The sequence below is a fragment of the Synchiropus splendidus genome, chromosome 16 (genome assembly GCF_027744825.2).
Source record: "Synchiropus splendidus isolate RoL2022-P1 chromosome 16, RoL_Sspl_1.0, whole genome shotgun sequence".
Classification (NCBI taxonomy): domain Eukaryota; kingdom Metazoa; phylum Chordata; class Actinopteri; order Syngnathiformes; family Callionymidae; genus Synchiropus; species Synchiropus splendidus.
In genome coordinates, this window is record NC_071349.1 from 8,953,966 (window position 1) to 8,971,817 (window position 17,852).

Below are 17,852 nucleotides of genomic sequence, written 5' to 3' on the forward strand. Positions count from 1 at the left end.
GTTTAACCAAAACATGGACTTTTTTTTCTCATTTTAGGATTTAATAGAGTGATTTTTGAAATCAAATTCTTTATTAATATTTGATCCAGTACTGTTCAATGCTATATTATTTAGTCGTTTTTAATATTAGTGTAATTTCTGCGACGTAAAGTCATGGTTGTATTGGTTTCACGCACCATCCTGGGTGGTGACATCACAGATGACGCCATCAAACCCCTGCAGGTGCTTTTTTATTAGCTGTTTTTTACTTGTTGGTTGGGGTCACCTATGTCTGGAGCCCTAGAAGTGACATGCATTTGTTTATTTTTTGGATGTGGCGTATGTGACGTTGTTTTTTTTTTTTTTATCCCGAGATAACAATTATCTTGACATAATTTTTATCTCGTAAATGCATTTGTAAATGCACTGTGTCACCCTCATGGCTTCTTAACTGTTTGTCAAGTCATTGCGCTTTTAACACTCTGATCAAGTGCCTTCTACTCAAAATAATACCACATGTGTACGTATTACGCGTACCTGGAAGTGACATGCATGACTTTATTTTTTTAATCCCGAGATAAAAATGACCTCAAGATACAAATTATCACGAGATAACTGTTATCTCGAGATAAAAAAATAAATAATAATAAAGTCAAGCACGCCAATTCCAATATGTATAGCTTAGCTACATGTGGTATTGAGTGAGGAGAAGACACTTGACCAGAGTGTGAAAAGCGCAGAGACTTTGCTGTCTGCAATATTCTGACCTGCAGACAGTGAATGACAACGTTGACAAACAGTTACGAAACCATGGGAGACATAGTGGTTACAGGTAGATGTATACCAAATGCTTTTCCAGAGAGGCAGTTACGCTTGTGCTAACATTAAAAATTATCTTGAGATACTAATTATTACGACATAACAGTTATCTCGAGATACAAAATATCTTGAGATGAAAAAAAACAAAAACGTCATGCATGTCACCTCCAAAAAACAGGCATGTCACTTCCAAGGCTCCATACCTATGAGTTACCACCCCAGAAGACAAAACATAGAGAAACAGAAGAAAGGCCTTTTTTTCAGCCTTTCAGTATAGTTGCAAGCTTAGCTAGTCAGTAGCACGCTAGCTACGCTCATTCTGAGGTGAAATGTACCACACGCCTTGGTCATGGAGTGGGAAGGCGAATACAGAATGGTGGTCATTGCCTCTAGAAACCAGTGATCCTGTTCATCTAATCTGATCCAGTGCAATGAATCATCTTGAAAGTGGTTGAAAAAGTCGAAATGTTTGCTTTGTAAATTGCTTTAAATACACTGTCACACACGCTGGTTTGTCACACCATCTTTGCGGCTCTCCCGCACACACACACACACACACACACACACACACACACACACACAGCAGCGGAGAAATTTGCCGTGCGTTACCCTGAATTAGCCGCGGCCCGCGATGCTAATGCCGATTGATGAACGCGAGACCTTTTTTGTTTTCCGCGTCTGAACTCAGTTGAAAAAGGGGAATATTTCGTCTCACTGGCTCTGAAAATCAAATATAATGATACGTTCTCTCAGGAAACGATCAAAAGAAACACTCCAACAGTAATTACACAGGAGCACCGTCAACAACAAAACCAGCCTGGATGGAAGTGGTACGTGGCCAGCATGCGAGCCGGATCATCGAGTTCCCAGCTATAATCGTGTGAAACGGATCCGTGAGTCGACTCTGTCGGAGGAAAACTAGGATTGTCCTGCCTCACCACTGGAAGGAGGAAGACACCTTCCACACTGAACCAGAGTCTCTGGTATGTTTTATTCAGAGGGTGTGCGATTAGCTGTGGCTGTGAAGAGACAGCAGATTGATAGCAAGACGCTCATTTCAGAACATTTCCTGGGAAAATCTCAGAGGAGAAATGTGCGGGAGGAGGGAGAAGAACTCCGAAGATGACAGCGTGGGCAGAATAACGGAGGTTGTAAATATTAAGACTCCACACCCGATGAATTACATTATAGAGATGTCCAAATCATGGCTGGATCATGACGCCGGTGCCCTTTTGCAAACACCGTCTCCATACTACTGATTTATTGTAGTACAGTAAAGGTGTTAGATGAGCGAAGGACAAGTTGTTGCAAAAGACGCTGAATTAAATGTAAAGTAAAGAATTTCTCTTGATGTTTCATTGATGGGAGTCAAGGCTTTGCTGCAGCGTTGCTTTTCCCTGGACACAAGGTCGCCTCATTGATCCAGAAAAATATCAAACATGGACACCTCAGTGTCACACGGCAGTTTCAGGGGCACCAGATCTCCTGTCACCTCAAGTTCACCTCAGTTCAGCCGGTTCAGTTCAGTTAATCCAGACATCTGCATTGTGTAAGACACGTGTGACCAGCAATGGTTTCCCACCTCATGCCAGATGTGTTGTTTTTACCACCCAAAACCATCAATGTTTTCCCAGCATGAATCAGATTTTCTTGTTTAATGGTATAAGAATATTTGCCACAAGACGCCACATTTTTCATTTTGAATGAATTTGGTATGTTACAGAATCAAATGATGGAGCCATACACACATTTAAACAAACAAAATCTTGTTTATTTTGCATCACTGGCACAATAAATCACAATGGTGGCTATATTCAAGTTTTTATATCACCTTATTTAAACCAAAGCTCTTTGAATGTCTTGAAAATATTTCTATAAGAATTTCAAGTCCATTCAGAGTAGTGGAAACCCTGGCCATTGCCTATCGAAAAACATCCATGAACAAAAGCAAGCAGAAGCTTCTGTTTGCTTTTGTTCAGGGATTAAGTTTCCTGCTTGAGACTTTGACTCTTGCAAGAGAAGGTTTGATGGCTTGTGATGGTATAGCCAGAACATGTATGTGTGGTGCGGTGGTATGTAAAAAAGGAGTTTTGTATTGGAATCTTTCCAAAAATGAATAAATACATAAAATAAAAATGAATGCTTGAATATGAAAGTCATAATACTAATAATATTTGAATAAAAAAATCCCTCACGCTCATGGTTATGAAGTGCTATAGTAACCTGAGGGCTGGGCAGATCCGAGGTGGACGGCTTTGTGTTGAAAAACCATAAATCTAATGAAAGAACTGCCTTCTCAACACGTTCTGAACTCCCCCTGAAGCGTCTGGCTGAGCCTTGTTTTGAGTGAATGCTTTAATAAATGTTCAGACAGCCTGTTGTCCCTGACCAGCGTGTCCCTGTCCCTTACTAGCACCTGCCACAGAATCGTTTGTGGGACCCTTCAACCTCCGCAGCACATCTCCCCACCAGTGTCTGCCCTTCTATCCAGGGAGATGTGACCCCTATATCGCTCAAGTGTCGCTAAAGGCCTTTCGCTTTGATGGATGTTTCAGCTGCGGACAAAACTATGTTGCCAGTTTGCATCCTGTAAAATATTCATATTCCTTCCTACAAGCCTTAGAAAAGAGGCCCAGGGTTCGTCTGACGTCGGAATATTAATGTGAACACATAAACAAACCAGCGAAGAAAAACAACTAGCTCAATGGAGGCGCAATTGCTGTTCTTGCATTTGATGGGGCTTGAAGTTATGTGCCACTAAACATGCATTACACCCTCAAATTAAATTATTCATGCCACTGGTTGAATATCGACTGTGTAACTAAATGACTTGTCGGAACGTGCATCTACTTTATAAACAGAGATCACATAAGGTGGCTCAGGCATCGAGTTGTGCCTGATGGTTGCCATCCAGGTTTGACCAAACTGTTAGTTCTACACGAAGCACTTGTGTTGTTAAAGTATGTCAACATGTAACAGCTTGCACAGTGGTTTCGGGTGGCAGAACAACTTCCCCTCATGTCTCAAGTCTCGTTTTCAAACAGGAGGTGAATTGGCTGGGGCCAGTGGAAAGTCAACATGGCAGCGCAGAGGCTTTACTGTGCGCTGTCCAAGGTGCTGAACCCTTTCAGGGTTTATTCAGCAGGCTGTGTGTTTGTGTCTCTCCAAACATCAAGAGCTCCATGTGAGGTTTCGACCCCTGATTTAAGATGACCATCTGCAGCACCAAAATCCTGCAAAATGAGGCAACCCCACGCTAACTGTGTGCACTGTTTAGTACCAAAAAACTGGAACCCAGGAACGAACGTTCAAGTGGAGGAAGTTTCTCGGACTGTGGTGGCAGAATGTACATTGACGGTGATCCCTGAAGAAAAAGGCATGGGGAACTTTACACAAAGTACATTCTCTGACTGGGGAACCACGGAAATTGAGCGTCTGCTGTGAGAATCGGATCGATCGAGAGCCTAGGTGGTCAGAAAACAGGTGGTTCTGTTGCTCCTCTAGAGCAGCTGCAGTCTTGGGAAGTGACACAGGGGGAGCTGGGACACAAAGCTTGTCACGCAGCAGCTTTATTGACACAGGAGAAGGAAAAATAATATAACCGCCCCCAGCAAATAAATAGGTTTATTCAGGTCCTCCATGTGGATTTATAAACCCATAAATCTCCTCCAGGGGTATCTGCCCTTTGGCTAACTGCAAAAGATGAACAGGATTCCTGTTGCTGAATTACCAGCGGAGGCGTCGGCCTGCTCTTCAGGCTGCTCCACTCTCTACTGCGTGTTGTTTCAATTCTGTGCTCTCTGCTTCCAGGCTACGGCATCGGGCTGCCGCAGGGCTCGCCTTTAACCCGCAACGTTTCCGAGTTTGTGAGTCGCTACAAGTCCGATGGCTTCATGGACATGCTGCATGACAAGTGGTACAAGGTGGTGCCGTGTGGGAAGAGAGTCTTCGCCGTGACTGAGGTGAGTCGCTGATTGATGATTGATCTGTTCTTCTGTCCATTCACTGGTGGATTGGTTTAGTTCCATACAAACCCTTTGACTCAAACAGGTTCGGAACAAGGTCTGAAAACACAAGTTGAGTGGACATTTAGATACTCTATTTCATTCACAAAGATTTTAGTCAGTTGAAGCTTCAAATATCATCATTTCCTCTGCACAGTTTCCTGCTGCATCTGAGCAGAGCTGACAATCTCTAGTCTCTCTCCGTGGACCGTAGTGAGGGAGTCTGTGCTTCCAGGCTGAGCCGCTCACGCTCTCGGAATGTTGATCCAGAGTCAGATCTAATGGTTTCGACGTCTTCCCTATCCACCAACAGTTATTCAATCGATCCCGAGCGCTCACTAAACAATGCACCTTTTCAGTAAATGCCTCTGGAAGTATGATTTCTGTGATTGATGAAGCGAAAACAACGTAGCAGCTCCAGGTATTTATAGCTTTTATGCCACTACGTTTTGCGACGATGTTATCCGTGTTGGCCATCGTTCCTTTAATCGTCTATTTTAGGATCCAGTACTTGATCAAAACCAGGTGATACTAAGAGACTTGATCCTCACAGATCTGCTCAGCGGCTCAGGCTCTGATTTGGGATCATAGTTTAAATGAAAATGTAGCATATGCTCCATAACTATTATTATGATTTTTTTTTTCTACTTTTTTACAAGACAGCGGGACATTTACCAAGTCTCAGTGTGTCACGCCTCCTGTTGGCCACCTGGGGGCAGTAGTATCTCTTAAGACTTAAGCGATTGCTGCTGCGTACTTGCGTCTCGGCGCTCCGTTGTGCTGGTGGAGAATTTTATTTTAGACTTTTGAGACAAAGCGGACCATCACATGAGTAGCGTTTCTTCCTGTAAAAGCAAGAAGTTTTTAAAAAACTGTCATTTCTGTGCGTTGGTGGACCCAGCAGGGTTAATACTGTCATCTGTGGCAGACACTAATTCAAAGCAGTGGCTGCATTCTCTGCTAGAAACGTGCATCTCTCGCCTCACTGCTCTGTTATTTACTGCCATTCAGTTTGACACGTGAGCTGCCCGCGTGCTGAGTGAAAACGTGACTGGCGTGTCCCGCACATGACGTCATGCCCAAAGACCCAGTTGAAGAAAACAAATATTAATATTTCATTTCTTGACAATGGCAAAAATATGAACGCAGGGTGACTTAGACAAGTAACTTTAATCTGTTGACTGAGTTTGTAATAGTAACGCTTTATGTTACGTGTTACTAAGTAACACGTTACTCCAGAATCACTGCAGAGAAATCTTGGAAACAACCTGAGATTCTTGAGTCACAGATGATGAGGCTGGGAAAAAAGACGATGGAGGGAACTTCTAACTCCCCAGACGGCCTCCCACCTCTGGCTGTTAAACATCGACAAAGCTCCTCTGTCGTATAAACATCCGCAGACACGTCATGTCGGAGGAGTCAATCCTCGGAACTACGTGTGCAGCAGAAGTAAACTTGGTCCTTTCAGCCCGGAAAAAATCCCAAATCCCTCGATGGAGCACAGTGTCTGCTTCTGTATCTCTTGTTTGGGAATAGAGAAGCCGTGCAATTCCCCTCAGCCATCCTTTTAAATCCCACTTCAAAGTTGAATCATATTATAGCAACAAACACAATTACACAGTCATTGCTTTCTCCAATGAGGTGAAAACCTTCACTTCACCCTGCGCTGGGAAACTTATTTTGCTTTCGCTATTTGAAAAACCAGAAAGGGGAGGAGGAGGGGCTGGTGCCTTCCAAGAATCGCTGGATTCGGAGTTAAAGGAGGTCAGTTTGTGATGAAATTGTCGAGTCAGCATGCGGCTAATTGACAGGAACGAGCAGGACCGAGGAAGCTAGATTAGATACCGCTGGTCTGCCATCCGCCGCTCGGCCTGCGGACGCAAGAGATTCAAGACACAATGTCAACAAGGATGTGAGCAAACCGAGCAGCTATTGGTTTCACTCTCTCTCCGTCGCTCTCATTAGAGCTTCGCGCCTGCCGCGCTCCTTTCTTCCTGTCATGTTGCCTTTAGCGTTTGCTTCAGTTCACTCTCGGCAAATTACATGAACAACAGCGGAGTGTCAATCGCTCAGTAACAAATTGTGCAAATCGAATTATGTAAAGCATCAATCTCTTATTTCCCTCTCAGTCTCCACCAGTGTAACGCGGCGCACGTGAGAAACTGAGCCGCTGGTGTTGAACCTGAACCCTTGTCTCAGACTAGAACTGAAAATTTGAAACAAAAATATATATATTTTAAAAATTAAGTAAAATGTTATGAGGACTAATAAATTCCAACATTTTTTTTAATATTTAATGAAAATGATATTTGGGGATTCATTCTGGTTTATGACAATTAAAAGCAGGGAGACAAACGTGGAAGTTGATCTCAGAAATATAAATAAAAAGACAGTCCAGTGGATTCATGGCAGCTCGGAAAACTCTGACTCTGGGAGAGAGTTTTTCTCTCAGTTGAGCCAAGATACCTGGATTGTCCAGCTCATGGTCTGTTTAAACCTGCACCACTATATTGCTTAAAATCTGACCACGTAATCCACGCCAGTTAGCTTCACTCGTGCACCGCTGGAACAGCAGACAAGCTAATGTGCCGCAGAGATGTAGTATGCGACTAGATGCTGCACTGGTTCCTGGGTGTTCGTGGATTACCAGACCAGGGCGGCTGGTGAAAAAGAAAAAAAATTCTAAAAAAAAATTTCAAAACATCTCAATATATATATACATATTTACGTCTCCCATATAAGTTAACACAAACAACTGCTAAAAAGTTCTAAAAAGTACCACAGTTTGATGTAGTGCTGACTTTATGTTGTTATGAGTGAATGAAACTGTAGATGCAAAAAAATACAACTCACAACGTAACATGCAGTTCATCGAGGAGTCGACCCCGAACTGAAACACACCCAAAAATCACTGAAATGCCAGTAATATCTCCCAAAAATGATGATAGAAGTGATAATAATATCCACTTAAGTCGTACTTAAGTGCTGCAATGGAATCACATTAGTCCAACACAGTAAACCCACAAATTTTTATAACAAAAAAGTTATGCAAACAAATGTCTAAGGAAGGAGAAAGCTGGGGAAGCGATCAATTAAAATTAAAAGCAAGCAACTTTACAGGATAGAAGTGTCCAGCAAGCAGGAGTCCAATGACCCTGTAAAGCAGCAGCTATGACTCCTGTATTTCCTTCAACACAGCTCCGCGTTTCTTCATTGCAGCGGAGAAAGAACTGTCGCAGACAAGATCAACAACTACAGAAAAGGCCTGACGCATAAAAGCGTCTGCCTGTGCTCCCTCTTCTGCGCACACACAAACATTTGCCAGGTGTGTTCAGCGAACCTCATTAATCAACTGCCCACTGAACAACAATCTGCCGCTGGTTCCAGCTTGAAACACAAATGTTGATTTGCGATCTGCCCAGTGAATCCAAGAGAGAAATGCATCCAGCCCGGCAGAACCTCTCGCTAAAGTCTGCAGCCTTTTGTGGCGTGTCGGGTTGTGAACTCAGCCTGGAGCTTGGAGCCTTTTAAAACTTTGTTATCGAGCCTAAAATGAATAGAAACGGAGAATAAATTCTGAATTCAAGTAGTGCCCTGAGAATCACGTTGGACAGAGAGGTGCTGAAACATTCTGGCCTCGAGTTAGTTGTAAGTGTTCTTTTCTCGTGAAATACAGTTGTGTGTTTGTGTTACCATGTGCTTTCCAGACCCTGCAGATGGGGATCCAGCACTTCTCCGGCCTCTTCGTGCTGCTGTGTATGGGAGTGGGCGGAGCCTTGCTGACCTTGGCAGGTGAACACACCTTCTACCACCTGATCATCCCTCGCCTGCGGCGCCGACACACTCTGCAGTACTGGATGCACACCAGTCAGGTGAGTCTAGTGGCAGCATCCCGTCATAACACCGACAACTTTGTCAGCAAGACAACCGTCATTCATGAATACAGTATACTGACGCTGCCTCATTTTATTCCTATGGGTCTAAAATTAGTTTGAAACCGAGTTTAAATGGAACAGTTTTATTTCAGAATCACCTGCGTGGAGGCTGCAAAGTTACAAAGAAACAGATGAATGCAGCTCAATGACGTTTTTTTCTGTCACTTGTACAGCTGCTCACTGCTGCTGCTGACTCAGCAGTTCCAAAAAAGCATCATACAATTGAATCGCGAAAATAAATCAACTTCCACGAGTCGAAATACATTGCAATTAAATCCACCTCTTAGCTAAATTAAACACGTGTTTATATATTTCTGTGGTCCATTTCTGCTGAGTCATGTTTCATAACCACTTGACAAAACTATGTTTGTGCCGACTCATGTTAGGCTTAAAATAGGAGTCAATGGGGCAGTAAAATAGACTAAACCATTTTACGTACTATAGAAATTGGATAACCCAGGTGCATTCTGGGTAGCAGGGGTCAGGTGATATGCTCCTCCCCTTGGCCCCGACATTGATCTGATCCAACACTGGCCCCACCTTGGAGCATGTGCGACATACCTGTGTTATGAGTTTACTGCCCCCTGGATTTATTTTGAAGCTACAGATGCTTGTAGGACCCCGGGGGAGGAGAAGTGGTGGGTTTATCAGAAACAGTGACTGAGTTGCCATGAAGAAAAGACACTTCCTGTTGTTGCATTTCTTCTCACTGATGAAGGGAGCTGCATTTGTGCTTCCACAACTGCAGCTGAAAGGAAGACGTCTGAGCTAGTCTTGTTCCTCAAACAGCCTTTCACGCAAAGAATAAAAGCTGCAGGAAGATACTTTCTTAATAAAAACTTTAATGGCGCGGCGCATTCCAATCAAGCGTCTCAGTGAATTACGAGGATTCCACTCCAGAGCTGGAACGGACTGCAGCCTTCACGCGCGCCACACAATTACAGGAGAGAGCTCTCTGCGATTGAAATTCATGATTTCACCTCATCAATCTGATGGCTCTCCTGTGCCGTTCCTCTCCGCAGAAGATCCACCGAGCCCTGCACACCACCTACGAGGACGTCGGGAAGGAGCTGACGGGCCTGGACCAGAAGTAATAGACCCCAACTTGACCTTTGTGCTTCACTGGCTTAAATGTCAGCGGCAGAGCGCCGCTGCTCAAAGTCGTCAATACGCTCCTCAGAATCAGCAGATTTAGCCCCAAACTAATTATGCCCGGGCGGTTTTACTGCCGACTCACAGGCGATTTGGACTGTTTTATCTTTGAGCTTCATCTGTGCAGAATATCATCCTGACACGGATTGACGTGGCAACACTGGCATTTCTTCCTGGTTTGTTTTTAGACGTGGCGAAGCTCCAATAAAAGCCGCTGTCGCTCACCGACTTTGAGCGCTGTGAATACATTATGTTGAGAGAAGTGAAGGCTTGGCGATAGTTCAGAATCATTTCAATGAGGAGCGGAGTCACGTGTGGTAGTGGGATCCCTGTTGCTAGCAATGTCCGCCTCTTCTAAGTGAGCAACTGTCTGCGGTGCTGCAGTATTGATTTACAGCATTGTAGCGCCGCAGGTGGACACAAGCGTCACTTTAACTTTGTTGTTTATTCAGAAAATGGACAGAGGCGACTCTCGGCACAAACCCTCCAAAAACTACTGGCTTGCTTCCAGGAAGATGTTTCCTCAGACTCTGCAGGAAACTTTAGTTGTAGTGACTGAGGCCTGTCGTGTGAGGGGGAAGACGACATGACAGCCGCTGAAACGGGTTATTTCTGGTCAAGATAAATCTTCAGCAACACTCCAAACAACACAGGCATATTCTATCTGCTTTCATATATCAAAAACCCAGGTAAAGTTCGGAGATTCTTTTTGGGGAGCAGATACATTATGGCGCCACAGTACCAGTGAGTAATATGGAGCGGAAAGCAACCAGTTTTAAGAGAAAAAATGGAGCTGTTGTGACAAATATATGACATTAGAACTCTGATATTTTTTCAAATGAAGGGGAAATAGAGAGATGTGTATTTATAAACAGGATTTGGTAGTAGTGCTTGTATAAGAAGTAGTATCAGTATTTGTGGTCAAAGTAGTATTGGTACATAGTAGTAGTTAAATAGCAGTCGAAGTAGTAGTAGCAGCTGCTCTAGAAATAGTACTGTAGTAGGAGGTTGTCTCTGTTGTTGAAAGAGTAGTGGTCAGAGTATTGGCAGCCGTGGTTGTATTAGTGGTAGTACAAGTAGTAATAGTGGCTCAGTGGAAGTGGAGGTGTGTGTCGTAGTATCAGTTACAGAAGAAGCAGTAGACTTCGTCTTGTGCTGACATTGCAGGGACTGGCTGTATTTTGATAGAGACCACTTCAATAAGTGCTTTTTAAAGCAGCTTTCTTTAGGTTGGTTATAAACGAACAAAACAAGTATTGTCTCAAAATATTTCAGTCACTCTGCTGGTTGGCGCCTGGTGAGTGAGACATTAGTAAAGAGCGCCCTCTAGTGGTTAAAATAATCGATACCGTTAAGCGGTTTTACAATTTTGAAGAGCGTTATAATCTTCATCTTTAATGAGAATTATCTCATAAACAGGTGAATGGTTGAGGTTTATATATATATATATATATATATATATATATATATATATATATATATATATATATATATATATATATATATATATATATATATATATATATATATATATATATATATGGATTTGGTTCCATCTCATGTCCAATATGATTCATAATTTAAAGATCATTTCACCTCCTCACTCACCGCTACTAGCCATGCGCAAACTTGAAAAGGTGAAAGTGACTTCATGGCATTGAAAGTTGGAAAAAAATATCTCCCAAAAACCTATTTTTTTATTTCAGCATTAGCCTAAATTTCGTTTTGAAGCCCTGTGCTGATCACCTTTGTCACTCTCTTCCCCAGTGTGTCGTCGTGCATCTCAGAGAACTGCTCCCTTCACCGGAAGCAGCACCAAGCCCCGCCCCCTTCCCCTCCTACGTCACTTCCTGCATCCAACTCTGCAGGAGACACTGCGAACTCCTCCCCCTCTCACGAGCCCAAGGAGAAGCGGGTGCACTTTGACCTGGAGACGCTTCACAGCTACCGCCTGCGCACTCACACGGCCTCGGTGCGCGGCCGCCCGGGCATGGTGGGCCGTCCCGGTCTGGGTCTCGGCGGGTTGGGCCTGGGCACGTTCGGGAGTTTCGGCTCCCCGTCGCAGATGTGCCTCCACGCCAACGGTGGTCCGGTCTCGTCGCTGGCGTCGACAGGGTTGGTGCTGTCCCCGCTGGGCAGCAGGGGAGCTCAGACAAGCCTCTGGGAAGGAGAGCTGCAGGAGCTGCAAGGGAAGATCGAGACCTTCCGCACCCAGCTGCGAGAGGCTCTGGCCAGGAGAGCGGAGATCCAGAGCAGCCTGGAGAGAGAGAGGAGTGGCCACGTGCGCAGGGACAACAGTATGGACAGGGACATGGAGCGGAGGGTCCAAACTATCAGCACCGACCGCAGTAATCCACCCAAACTCCCCGACAGAGACAGGACCAGTCAGCTGCAGACCCTGAACAATCAGCAGGCGGGGAGGCCCAACCCAGCGGCCGCCGCCGAGACCCTGGAGCGAGGAAGAGCCAGCCGCCTCAACACGGTCAACAGCTTGGACCGAGGCCGACCGATCCAGGTCCGCACAGCCGCTTCCCCGTCAGAGGAGCGGACGGTCCAGTCGCGTACCTCCACCAGCTTGGAGCGAAGTCGGAACAGCCAGTCGCGGAGCAGCTCCAGCCTGGACAGGCAGAAGCTGTCCTGCAACACTTTGGAGAGGACAAAAGCCAACCAGTCCAGTCCCAGCAGTGGGACCTAAGTGACTCTGAGGAGTGAGTGTGGAGTGGATGCATAGCCGCGGGAAGTTGGCTGCAGTTGGGCTTGATTCAAATGTTGCGCTGCACACGGTAGAAGTTACAGTAGCTGCTGGATGGAGAAGATGGTGGTGAGGTCCAGAGAGTGTCGGAGAGTGTGTTTCTGTGGTGAGACTGACTCTCCACTGTGGCCTCAGACCTGGAGTTGGTGACTTCCAGGTGTATTTTGAGATGTTTCATAGAAGGGAAATCTTAACTGTATGTCAGTTAGTCAACGTGTGATTATAGTTTTTTTCCTTCATTTAATAACTTTCCATCCACTGTTATGAGTCACATCATATTCATCTCCGACTCAGTGAGTCCAACAGCGAAGGGTCACGGGATATGTGAGACAGAACAGGGCCGAACAGCAGTGCTTTCTCAGACGTTGTCAGGAAACAAACCAACCCTGAAACATAACCACCTGGTTTCAGTAACAACCCGTTCGTGAAACTAAAACTTCCAAAACATTGTGTTACGTGACCTTTAGATATTAAAGATATTCCAGTGGCTTTTGGTCAAACCTTTTTAGAAAATGATCTAATGTTTGGACAAAGTTTGCAACCTGACTCAAAAACAATATAAGTCAGCAATTGGGTGAAAAACCTGGTGAGTTCACAAACTATATTTGCAAAATGCAATTTCAAATGTGATACCATATTTTCAGTCAAAAACTGCTTCCAAATAAGAGAAACTTCTGATAATTTCATGTTCATGCTGAAATGTTGACAGTGACACGTTTTTTATGTACATTCTTGAATCTCTAAAAAATATCCGATTTATATATATATTTATATATTATATATAGTTATTTAATGTCAACGTAAACATAATTCTTTTTCGACGTATTTTATTTTGGTCCACAATCATTACGGGAATTTGTTTAGCGTTCACCAAATGCATGGAATTATATTTTATGATTTAAAATTGAACGCAATCGCGCATGTCATTTCTGCGTGGACGACAAAACCATTTGACGCCAACGTGACATCACCAAGCTGACGGTCACATCTGCACATGCGCACACCTGATCGAGGAACAGAAAAATGGCGTAAGTTTTTGTTTCTGAGTTCGACCATGTGTCTTAATTGTCCAGTTATCGGCGTAAGACCTGTCCACATCATAAAAGTAAAACCGTCACACTTCGCTTTGATGCTTTCGTCATAAAGTAAGTAAGTGAGTCATATTTAAAAAAATAATAATAATTCCGGAATTCCTTTTACTCAGTCTTTTATGTCGGTTCACTTTCTTTTCTTGGTGAGTCTAAAAGCAAAAACGGTGCAGCTTATATAAATGATTCTATTTTTTCTACAAGCCTATTTTAGCGCGCTATTTTCATATGAAATGTTTATGGTTGTGTTGAGCCACTAGATGGCGCTGTAGCCCTGCTTCCCGCGGTTATGGACGCCTGAGTTGTTGACTGTCTCAGTGTAAAGAAACCAAGCAATGACTTTTTAAAAACGTGTAGCAGATGTGTTTTTCTACCGTCCTGTCTCCTAAAAAAAAAGGCCTTCGAAGATTCCTCGCGCTGATATTGTCATACTAACTTTTCCAGAGACGCAGTCAGTCGTTCGAACCCGTGTGTGAGGTGGTCGTGTTCTCACTCCGTGAAGAGGAGTCGATATTTTAGGTCTTTATTAAGAGAGAAAAAAAAAGCTTGTGGTACAAAATATATTTAACAAATGGTTTTAAAATTATCCCTTATAGAAATATTGTATCAACATTTATTGAAAATATATCTTCATGGTCATTCTCATGTTTTGAAATAAACATTTATATACTTGCCTTTTGGAGTTTTTGGAGAATTTTTTTTCTGTCTTTATATTCCAAAAAATGAGGCGGAATAGCTCTGCAGCTTTTTCTATATGTTGGTATATTTAATGTGTATTTGATGGCAAAGAAGATGTGTTGAGGGCGTTCTTTGATCTGTCTTCACGTGTTTGGTATTGAGCGCATTTATTCGGGTCCTATATCCATACAAACTCATCTTCAAAGATGCTTTTTTTGTGTTCAGTTAATCTAAACCTCCTGAGAAATAATCCTGTTCTAAGTATTCATGCAATATTATAATCCAAAATTATTTTTGGTATTTGTGAAACCCAATTTTGGACTGTGAAACGTACCACAGAAATGAAGTAGGGGGCGGAGCATGAGTGCCCAGTGGTCATCCAGGTGGTGTGCCTGAGGTACTAAATGCATTGGTATCTATACAGTGGTACCTCGGTTCTGGACCACAATTCGTTCCAGACGGCCGTTCAAGAAGCGAATTGTTCGAAATCTGAATCCATTTTTCCCATTGCAATGAATGGAAAAAGAAATGATGTGTTCCAAGCCTTAAAACAGGCTTTTGTAGGTGTGAATGTAGAGTGTCTGCTGCAGGTGCGCTGTTCCTCTATGTGTGTGGCCGCTGCATGTGGGAGGGGTTGCTGAGTGAGTGACGTCTCTCCAGAAGTGAAGAGGTGCCCGGTGCGTGTCCAGCTCTGAATGTGCGCTTCTGTGCAGTTTGGCTGTGACAAAGTCATAAACCAAGTCACGCTCTGTCCCAGACTCGCCTCATCCCTGCCCCAGCTCCAGCCCACAACAGGACATCAAACCCTGGAGTGCACGCTCCAGCCTCCGAGGTGTCCAAAGCAAAAAAATCATTTTTGTTCCAACTGCGATTTGTTCGAATTCCAGGATGTTCGAAAACCGAGGTACCACTGTATTTGGAATTTAAAAATAAGCTCTATTGTCGGAGACTTCTTACATGTACCATCCGCAAAAAATGTATCTCAAACTTCTCACAGGCATTTTCATGCATCAAAATGTGGAATTAAAAAGTCAGCTACTCACTACAAGTGTTCATGAGGAGAGATGAAAATAGTGTGAGGCAGTGGCTTTTATCTGTGTCGCTGAAATTGTGTCACTATGGTTACCACAAAGCAGCTGGTTCGCTGTGTGGCTGACCTCTCCATTTATACTTACTTGCTGTTTTCCTCCACTTGCTTTCATCCTGCTTCTCCACGTGATTTTACCAAGATCACAGTTTGCTTGTACGAAACAGCACGTGCAATTTACAAGTTTGCTCGGAGGACAGAACTAAAGTGTCACTTTTGATTTATTAATTCGAGTCATTTATTTAAATTATTTAAACTTGCTTGTTTCCTAGTTAGTAGTAGTCTGCTGTGTGTTTATATATATATATATATATATATATATATATATATATATGGATCATCTTCCCTCCCTCCCTGTTGAGATGACGTCATGCGCAACACCACACGCTCACATTTGCCCACAAATATTGCCGTCAAGGGTCGCGATTCTGACGATTCTGACTCCATTCTCAAATGTCCAAATTCCCATTATACAAATATGTAATAGACAGAACTCACTTGTGCAAGCATTCCCCACCTTTACCTCTCAGGCTCCGCCCATCCAAACTTCTGTCAGTCTCCGCCCTTGTGAGGAGCTCCGTCACAAAACAAGCGCTAACTACACGCTGTCACCCGGAAACTACTCACATCTTCGTGAAAACGTTTTATTTTGTCAACTTTTTTAATGTAGCATAATAGGTTTTAAAATGATGTATCCATAAAGTGTACACTATTAGCACGTAGCTTCAGAACATGCTAAATAAAAATTTGATAGATATCGATTCTATAAGTATATGAAGTAAAAGTGTCAAATGATATTTTGTTCTCTTGAATACTATATGTTGCGTGTTAACGCCTCAAATTGCATATTCGTTGTAGCTAACGTACAAATCGGGACATGCTAGTTAGCATGTTCCTGATGAATCGCTTCATGTTCTAGCACTAGCAAACGTGCTGTTGACTTCAGTGCTGTTTTGCTGTTTTGTTCGTGGCATGAGAGCATTTTTCTGAAGCTCCATGCCTGTATGGATGCGGGTTTCACACCATGGCATCACACGGGTGATTTAGCCTTTACAGTAGCACACTAACTGATCATCCCGATCACAAGTCAATCCATCATGTGTTCATTGCTGTTTCACACTGTGACATTGCCCTTGCTGCAGTAAAGTCAACGAAGGCCTTTTGTTGAGGTCGTCTGACCGCTCTGTGTGAAAATCAATTACAAACCAACGGGGAGGGAGAGTTGTGTGCGCTGACAGCAAGTCAGAGTCGACGGTCATCATTGAGGGTTTGTTCTAATGCTGAGTGGTGAATGATTCGGCTGCATGTCTGGTCCTCATGTGTGAGAATAAGGGTCAGCTCCTTCGCTCGGGTGAGGTAAGTGGGTCACCAGTGCCAAACCTTTCAGCAGGAATTTTCCTCAAACTTGTAACTGCGGAGGGTGAATTTGCTGGTGATGAGAGAGTGTTTAACCACAGGCGCTTCATGGTCCTTTGTTAGTCACTAAACAGGACCCCGGCTCTGTGAGTGATGAGTTTATTAGCTCCGAGCAGCTGTGGCCAACCCTTGGGTGTTGTTGTGATGGCGCTGTGTTTGCATGATGATGTTGGGCCACACTGAAGGGATGAGGAGGCGGGGCGGGGGTGGGGGGGATCTGAGACGAGGCAGAACACCTCATGAGAACCAGAGAGATTCCCTGGCAACCACAGACAGGATCAACACTAAATGGGGCGCCTCCATTCAGGAAGGTTTGGCTGCAGCACCAAGCGGGTGGGTGCGCCTCACTGCAAGTGTCTGGATCAGGGCTATTCACTGGTCCAGAGGGGGGCACTTTTCAAATCCCTGTCTTTGTTTCGGGACCAAGAATTTTGCTGTCGAAAACAAGTGAAACCAAAAAATATAGAATTGAAACCAGCGATTGGGCATGAACCTGCGCCAAGCGTAAATAATAAACAAAATAATGTAAAAATTAAAAATAAAAATAAATATATTTTTGAAAAACAACTTTACAGAACTAAATTTAGAAATTATAAATATATTTAAAAATAACAATAAATTATTTGCAATAACTTCACAGTGAAAAACAGTATATTTACAAATCAGAAGTTCCAAGCTATTGATTTATGAGGAAAAACTGTTGAAAAAGGGCAAGAAATTACTTTTGCAGATGATGAAGGTGTGAGGTGTTTATTTTCCACTCTTGTGATATAGACAGTCGATAACTTTACAATAATTTATTAATAATGAAATGTTTGTCCATCCAAAATCTTACGATAGTTTTAAAACTTCAGCACTTTGTTGACCTTTTGTTTTGTGTTGTGTTGTGTTGTGTTGTGTTTTTACATATTTTTGAATGTTACAAACTTAAGAAAAGAATCT

At 43.4% G+C, this 17,852-nt stretch overlaps 1 protein-coding gene across 3 annotated transcripts in view; it reads left to right on the forward strand.

The window, feature by feature from the left end:
* Window positions 1-17,852, forward strand: part of grin3ba (glutamate receptor, ionotropic, N-methyl-D-aspartate 3Ba) — a 131,922-nt gene that overhangs the window by 113,545 nt on the left and 525 nt on the right. Inside the window, exons 11-14 of one of the 3 annotated variants that reach the window (XR_008412635.1) lie at window positions 4,609-4,760; window positions 8,510-8,674; window positions 9,760-9,827; window positions 11,657-13,669. Coding sequence is in view for 1 of the 3 variants with exons in the window: in XM_053844685.1 (XP_053700660.1) it covers window positions 4,609-4,760; window positions 8,510-8,674; window positions 9,760-9,827; window positions 11,657-12,584 (1,313 nt within the window). In the remaining 2 variants the exon portion in view is untranslated. Of the gene's footprint in view, window positions 1-4,608; window positions 4,761-8,509; window positions 8,675-9,759; window positions 9,828-11,656; window positions 14,359-17,852 lie in introns of those variants that run through there. The other 2 variants (XR_008412634.1, XM_053844685.1) reach the window with 2 other exon arrangements.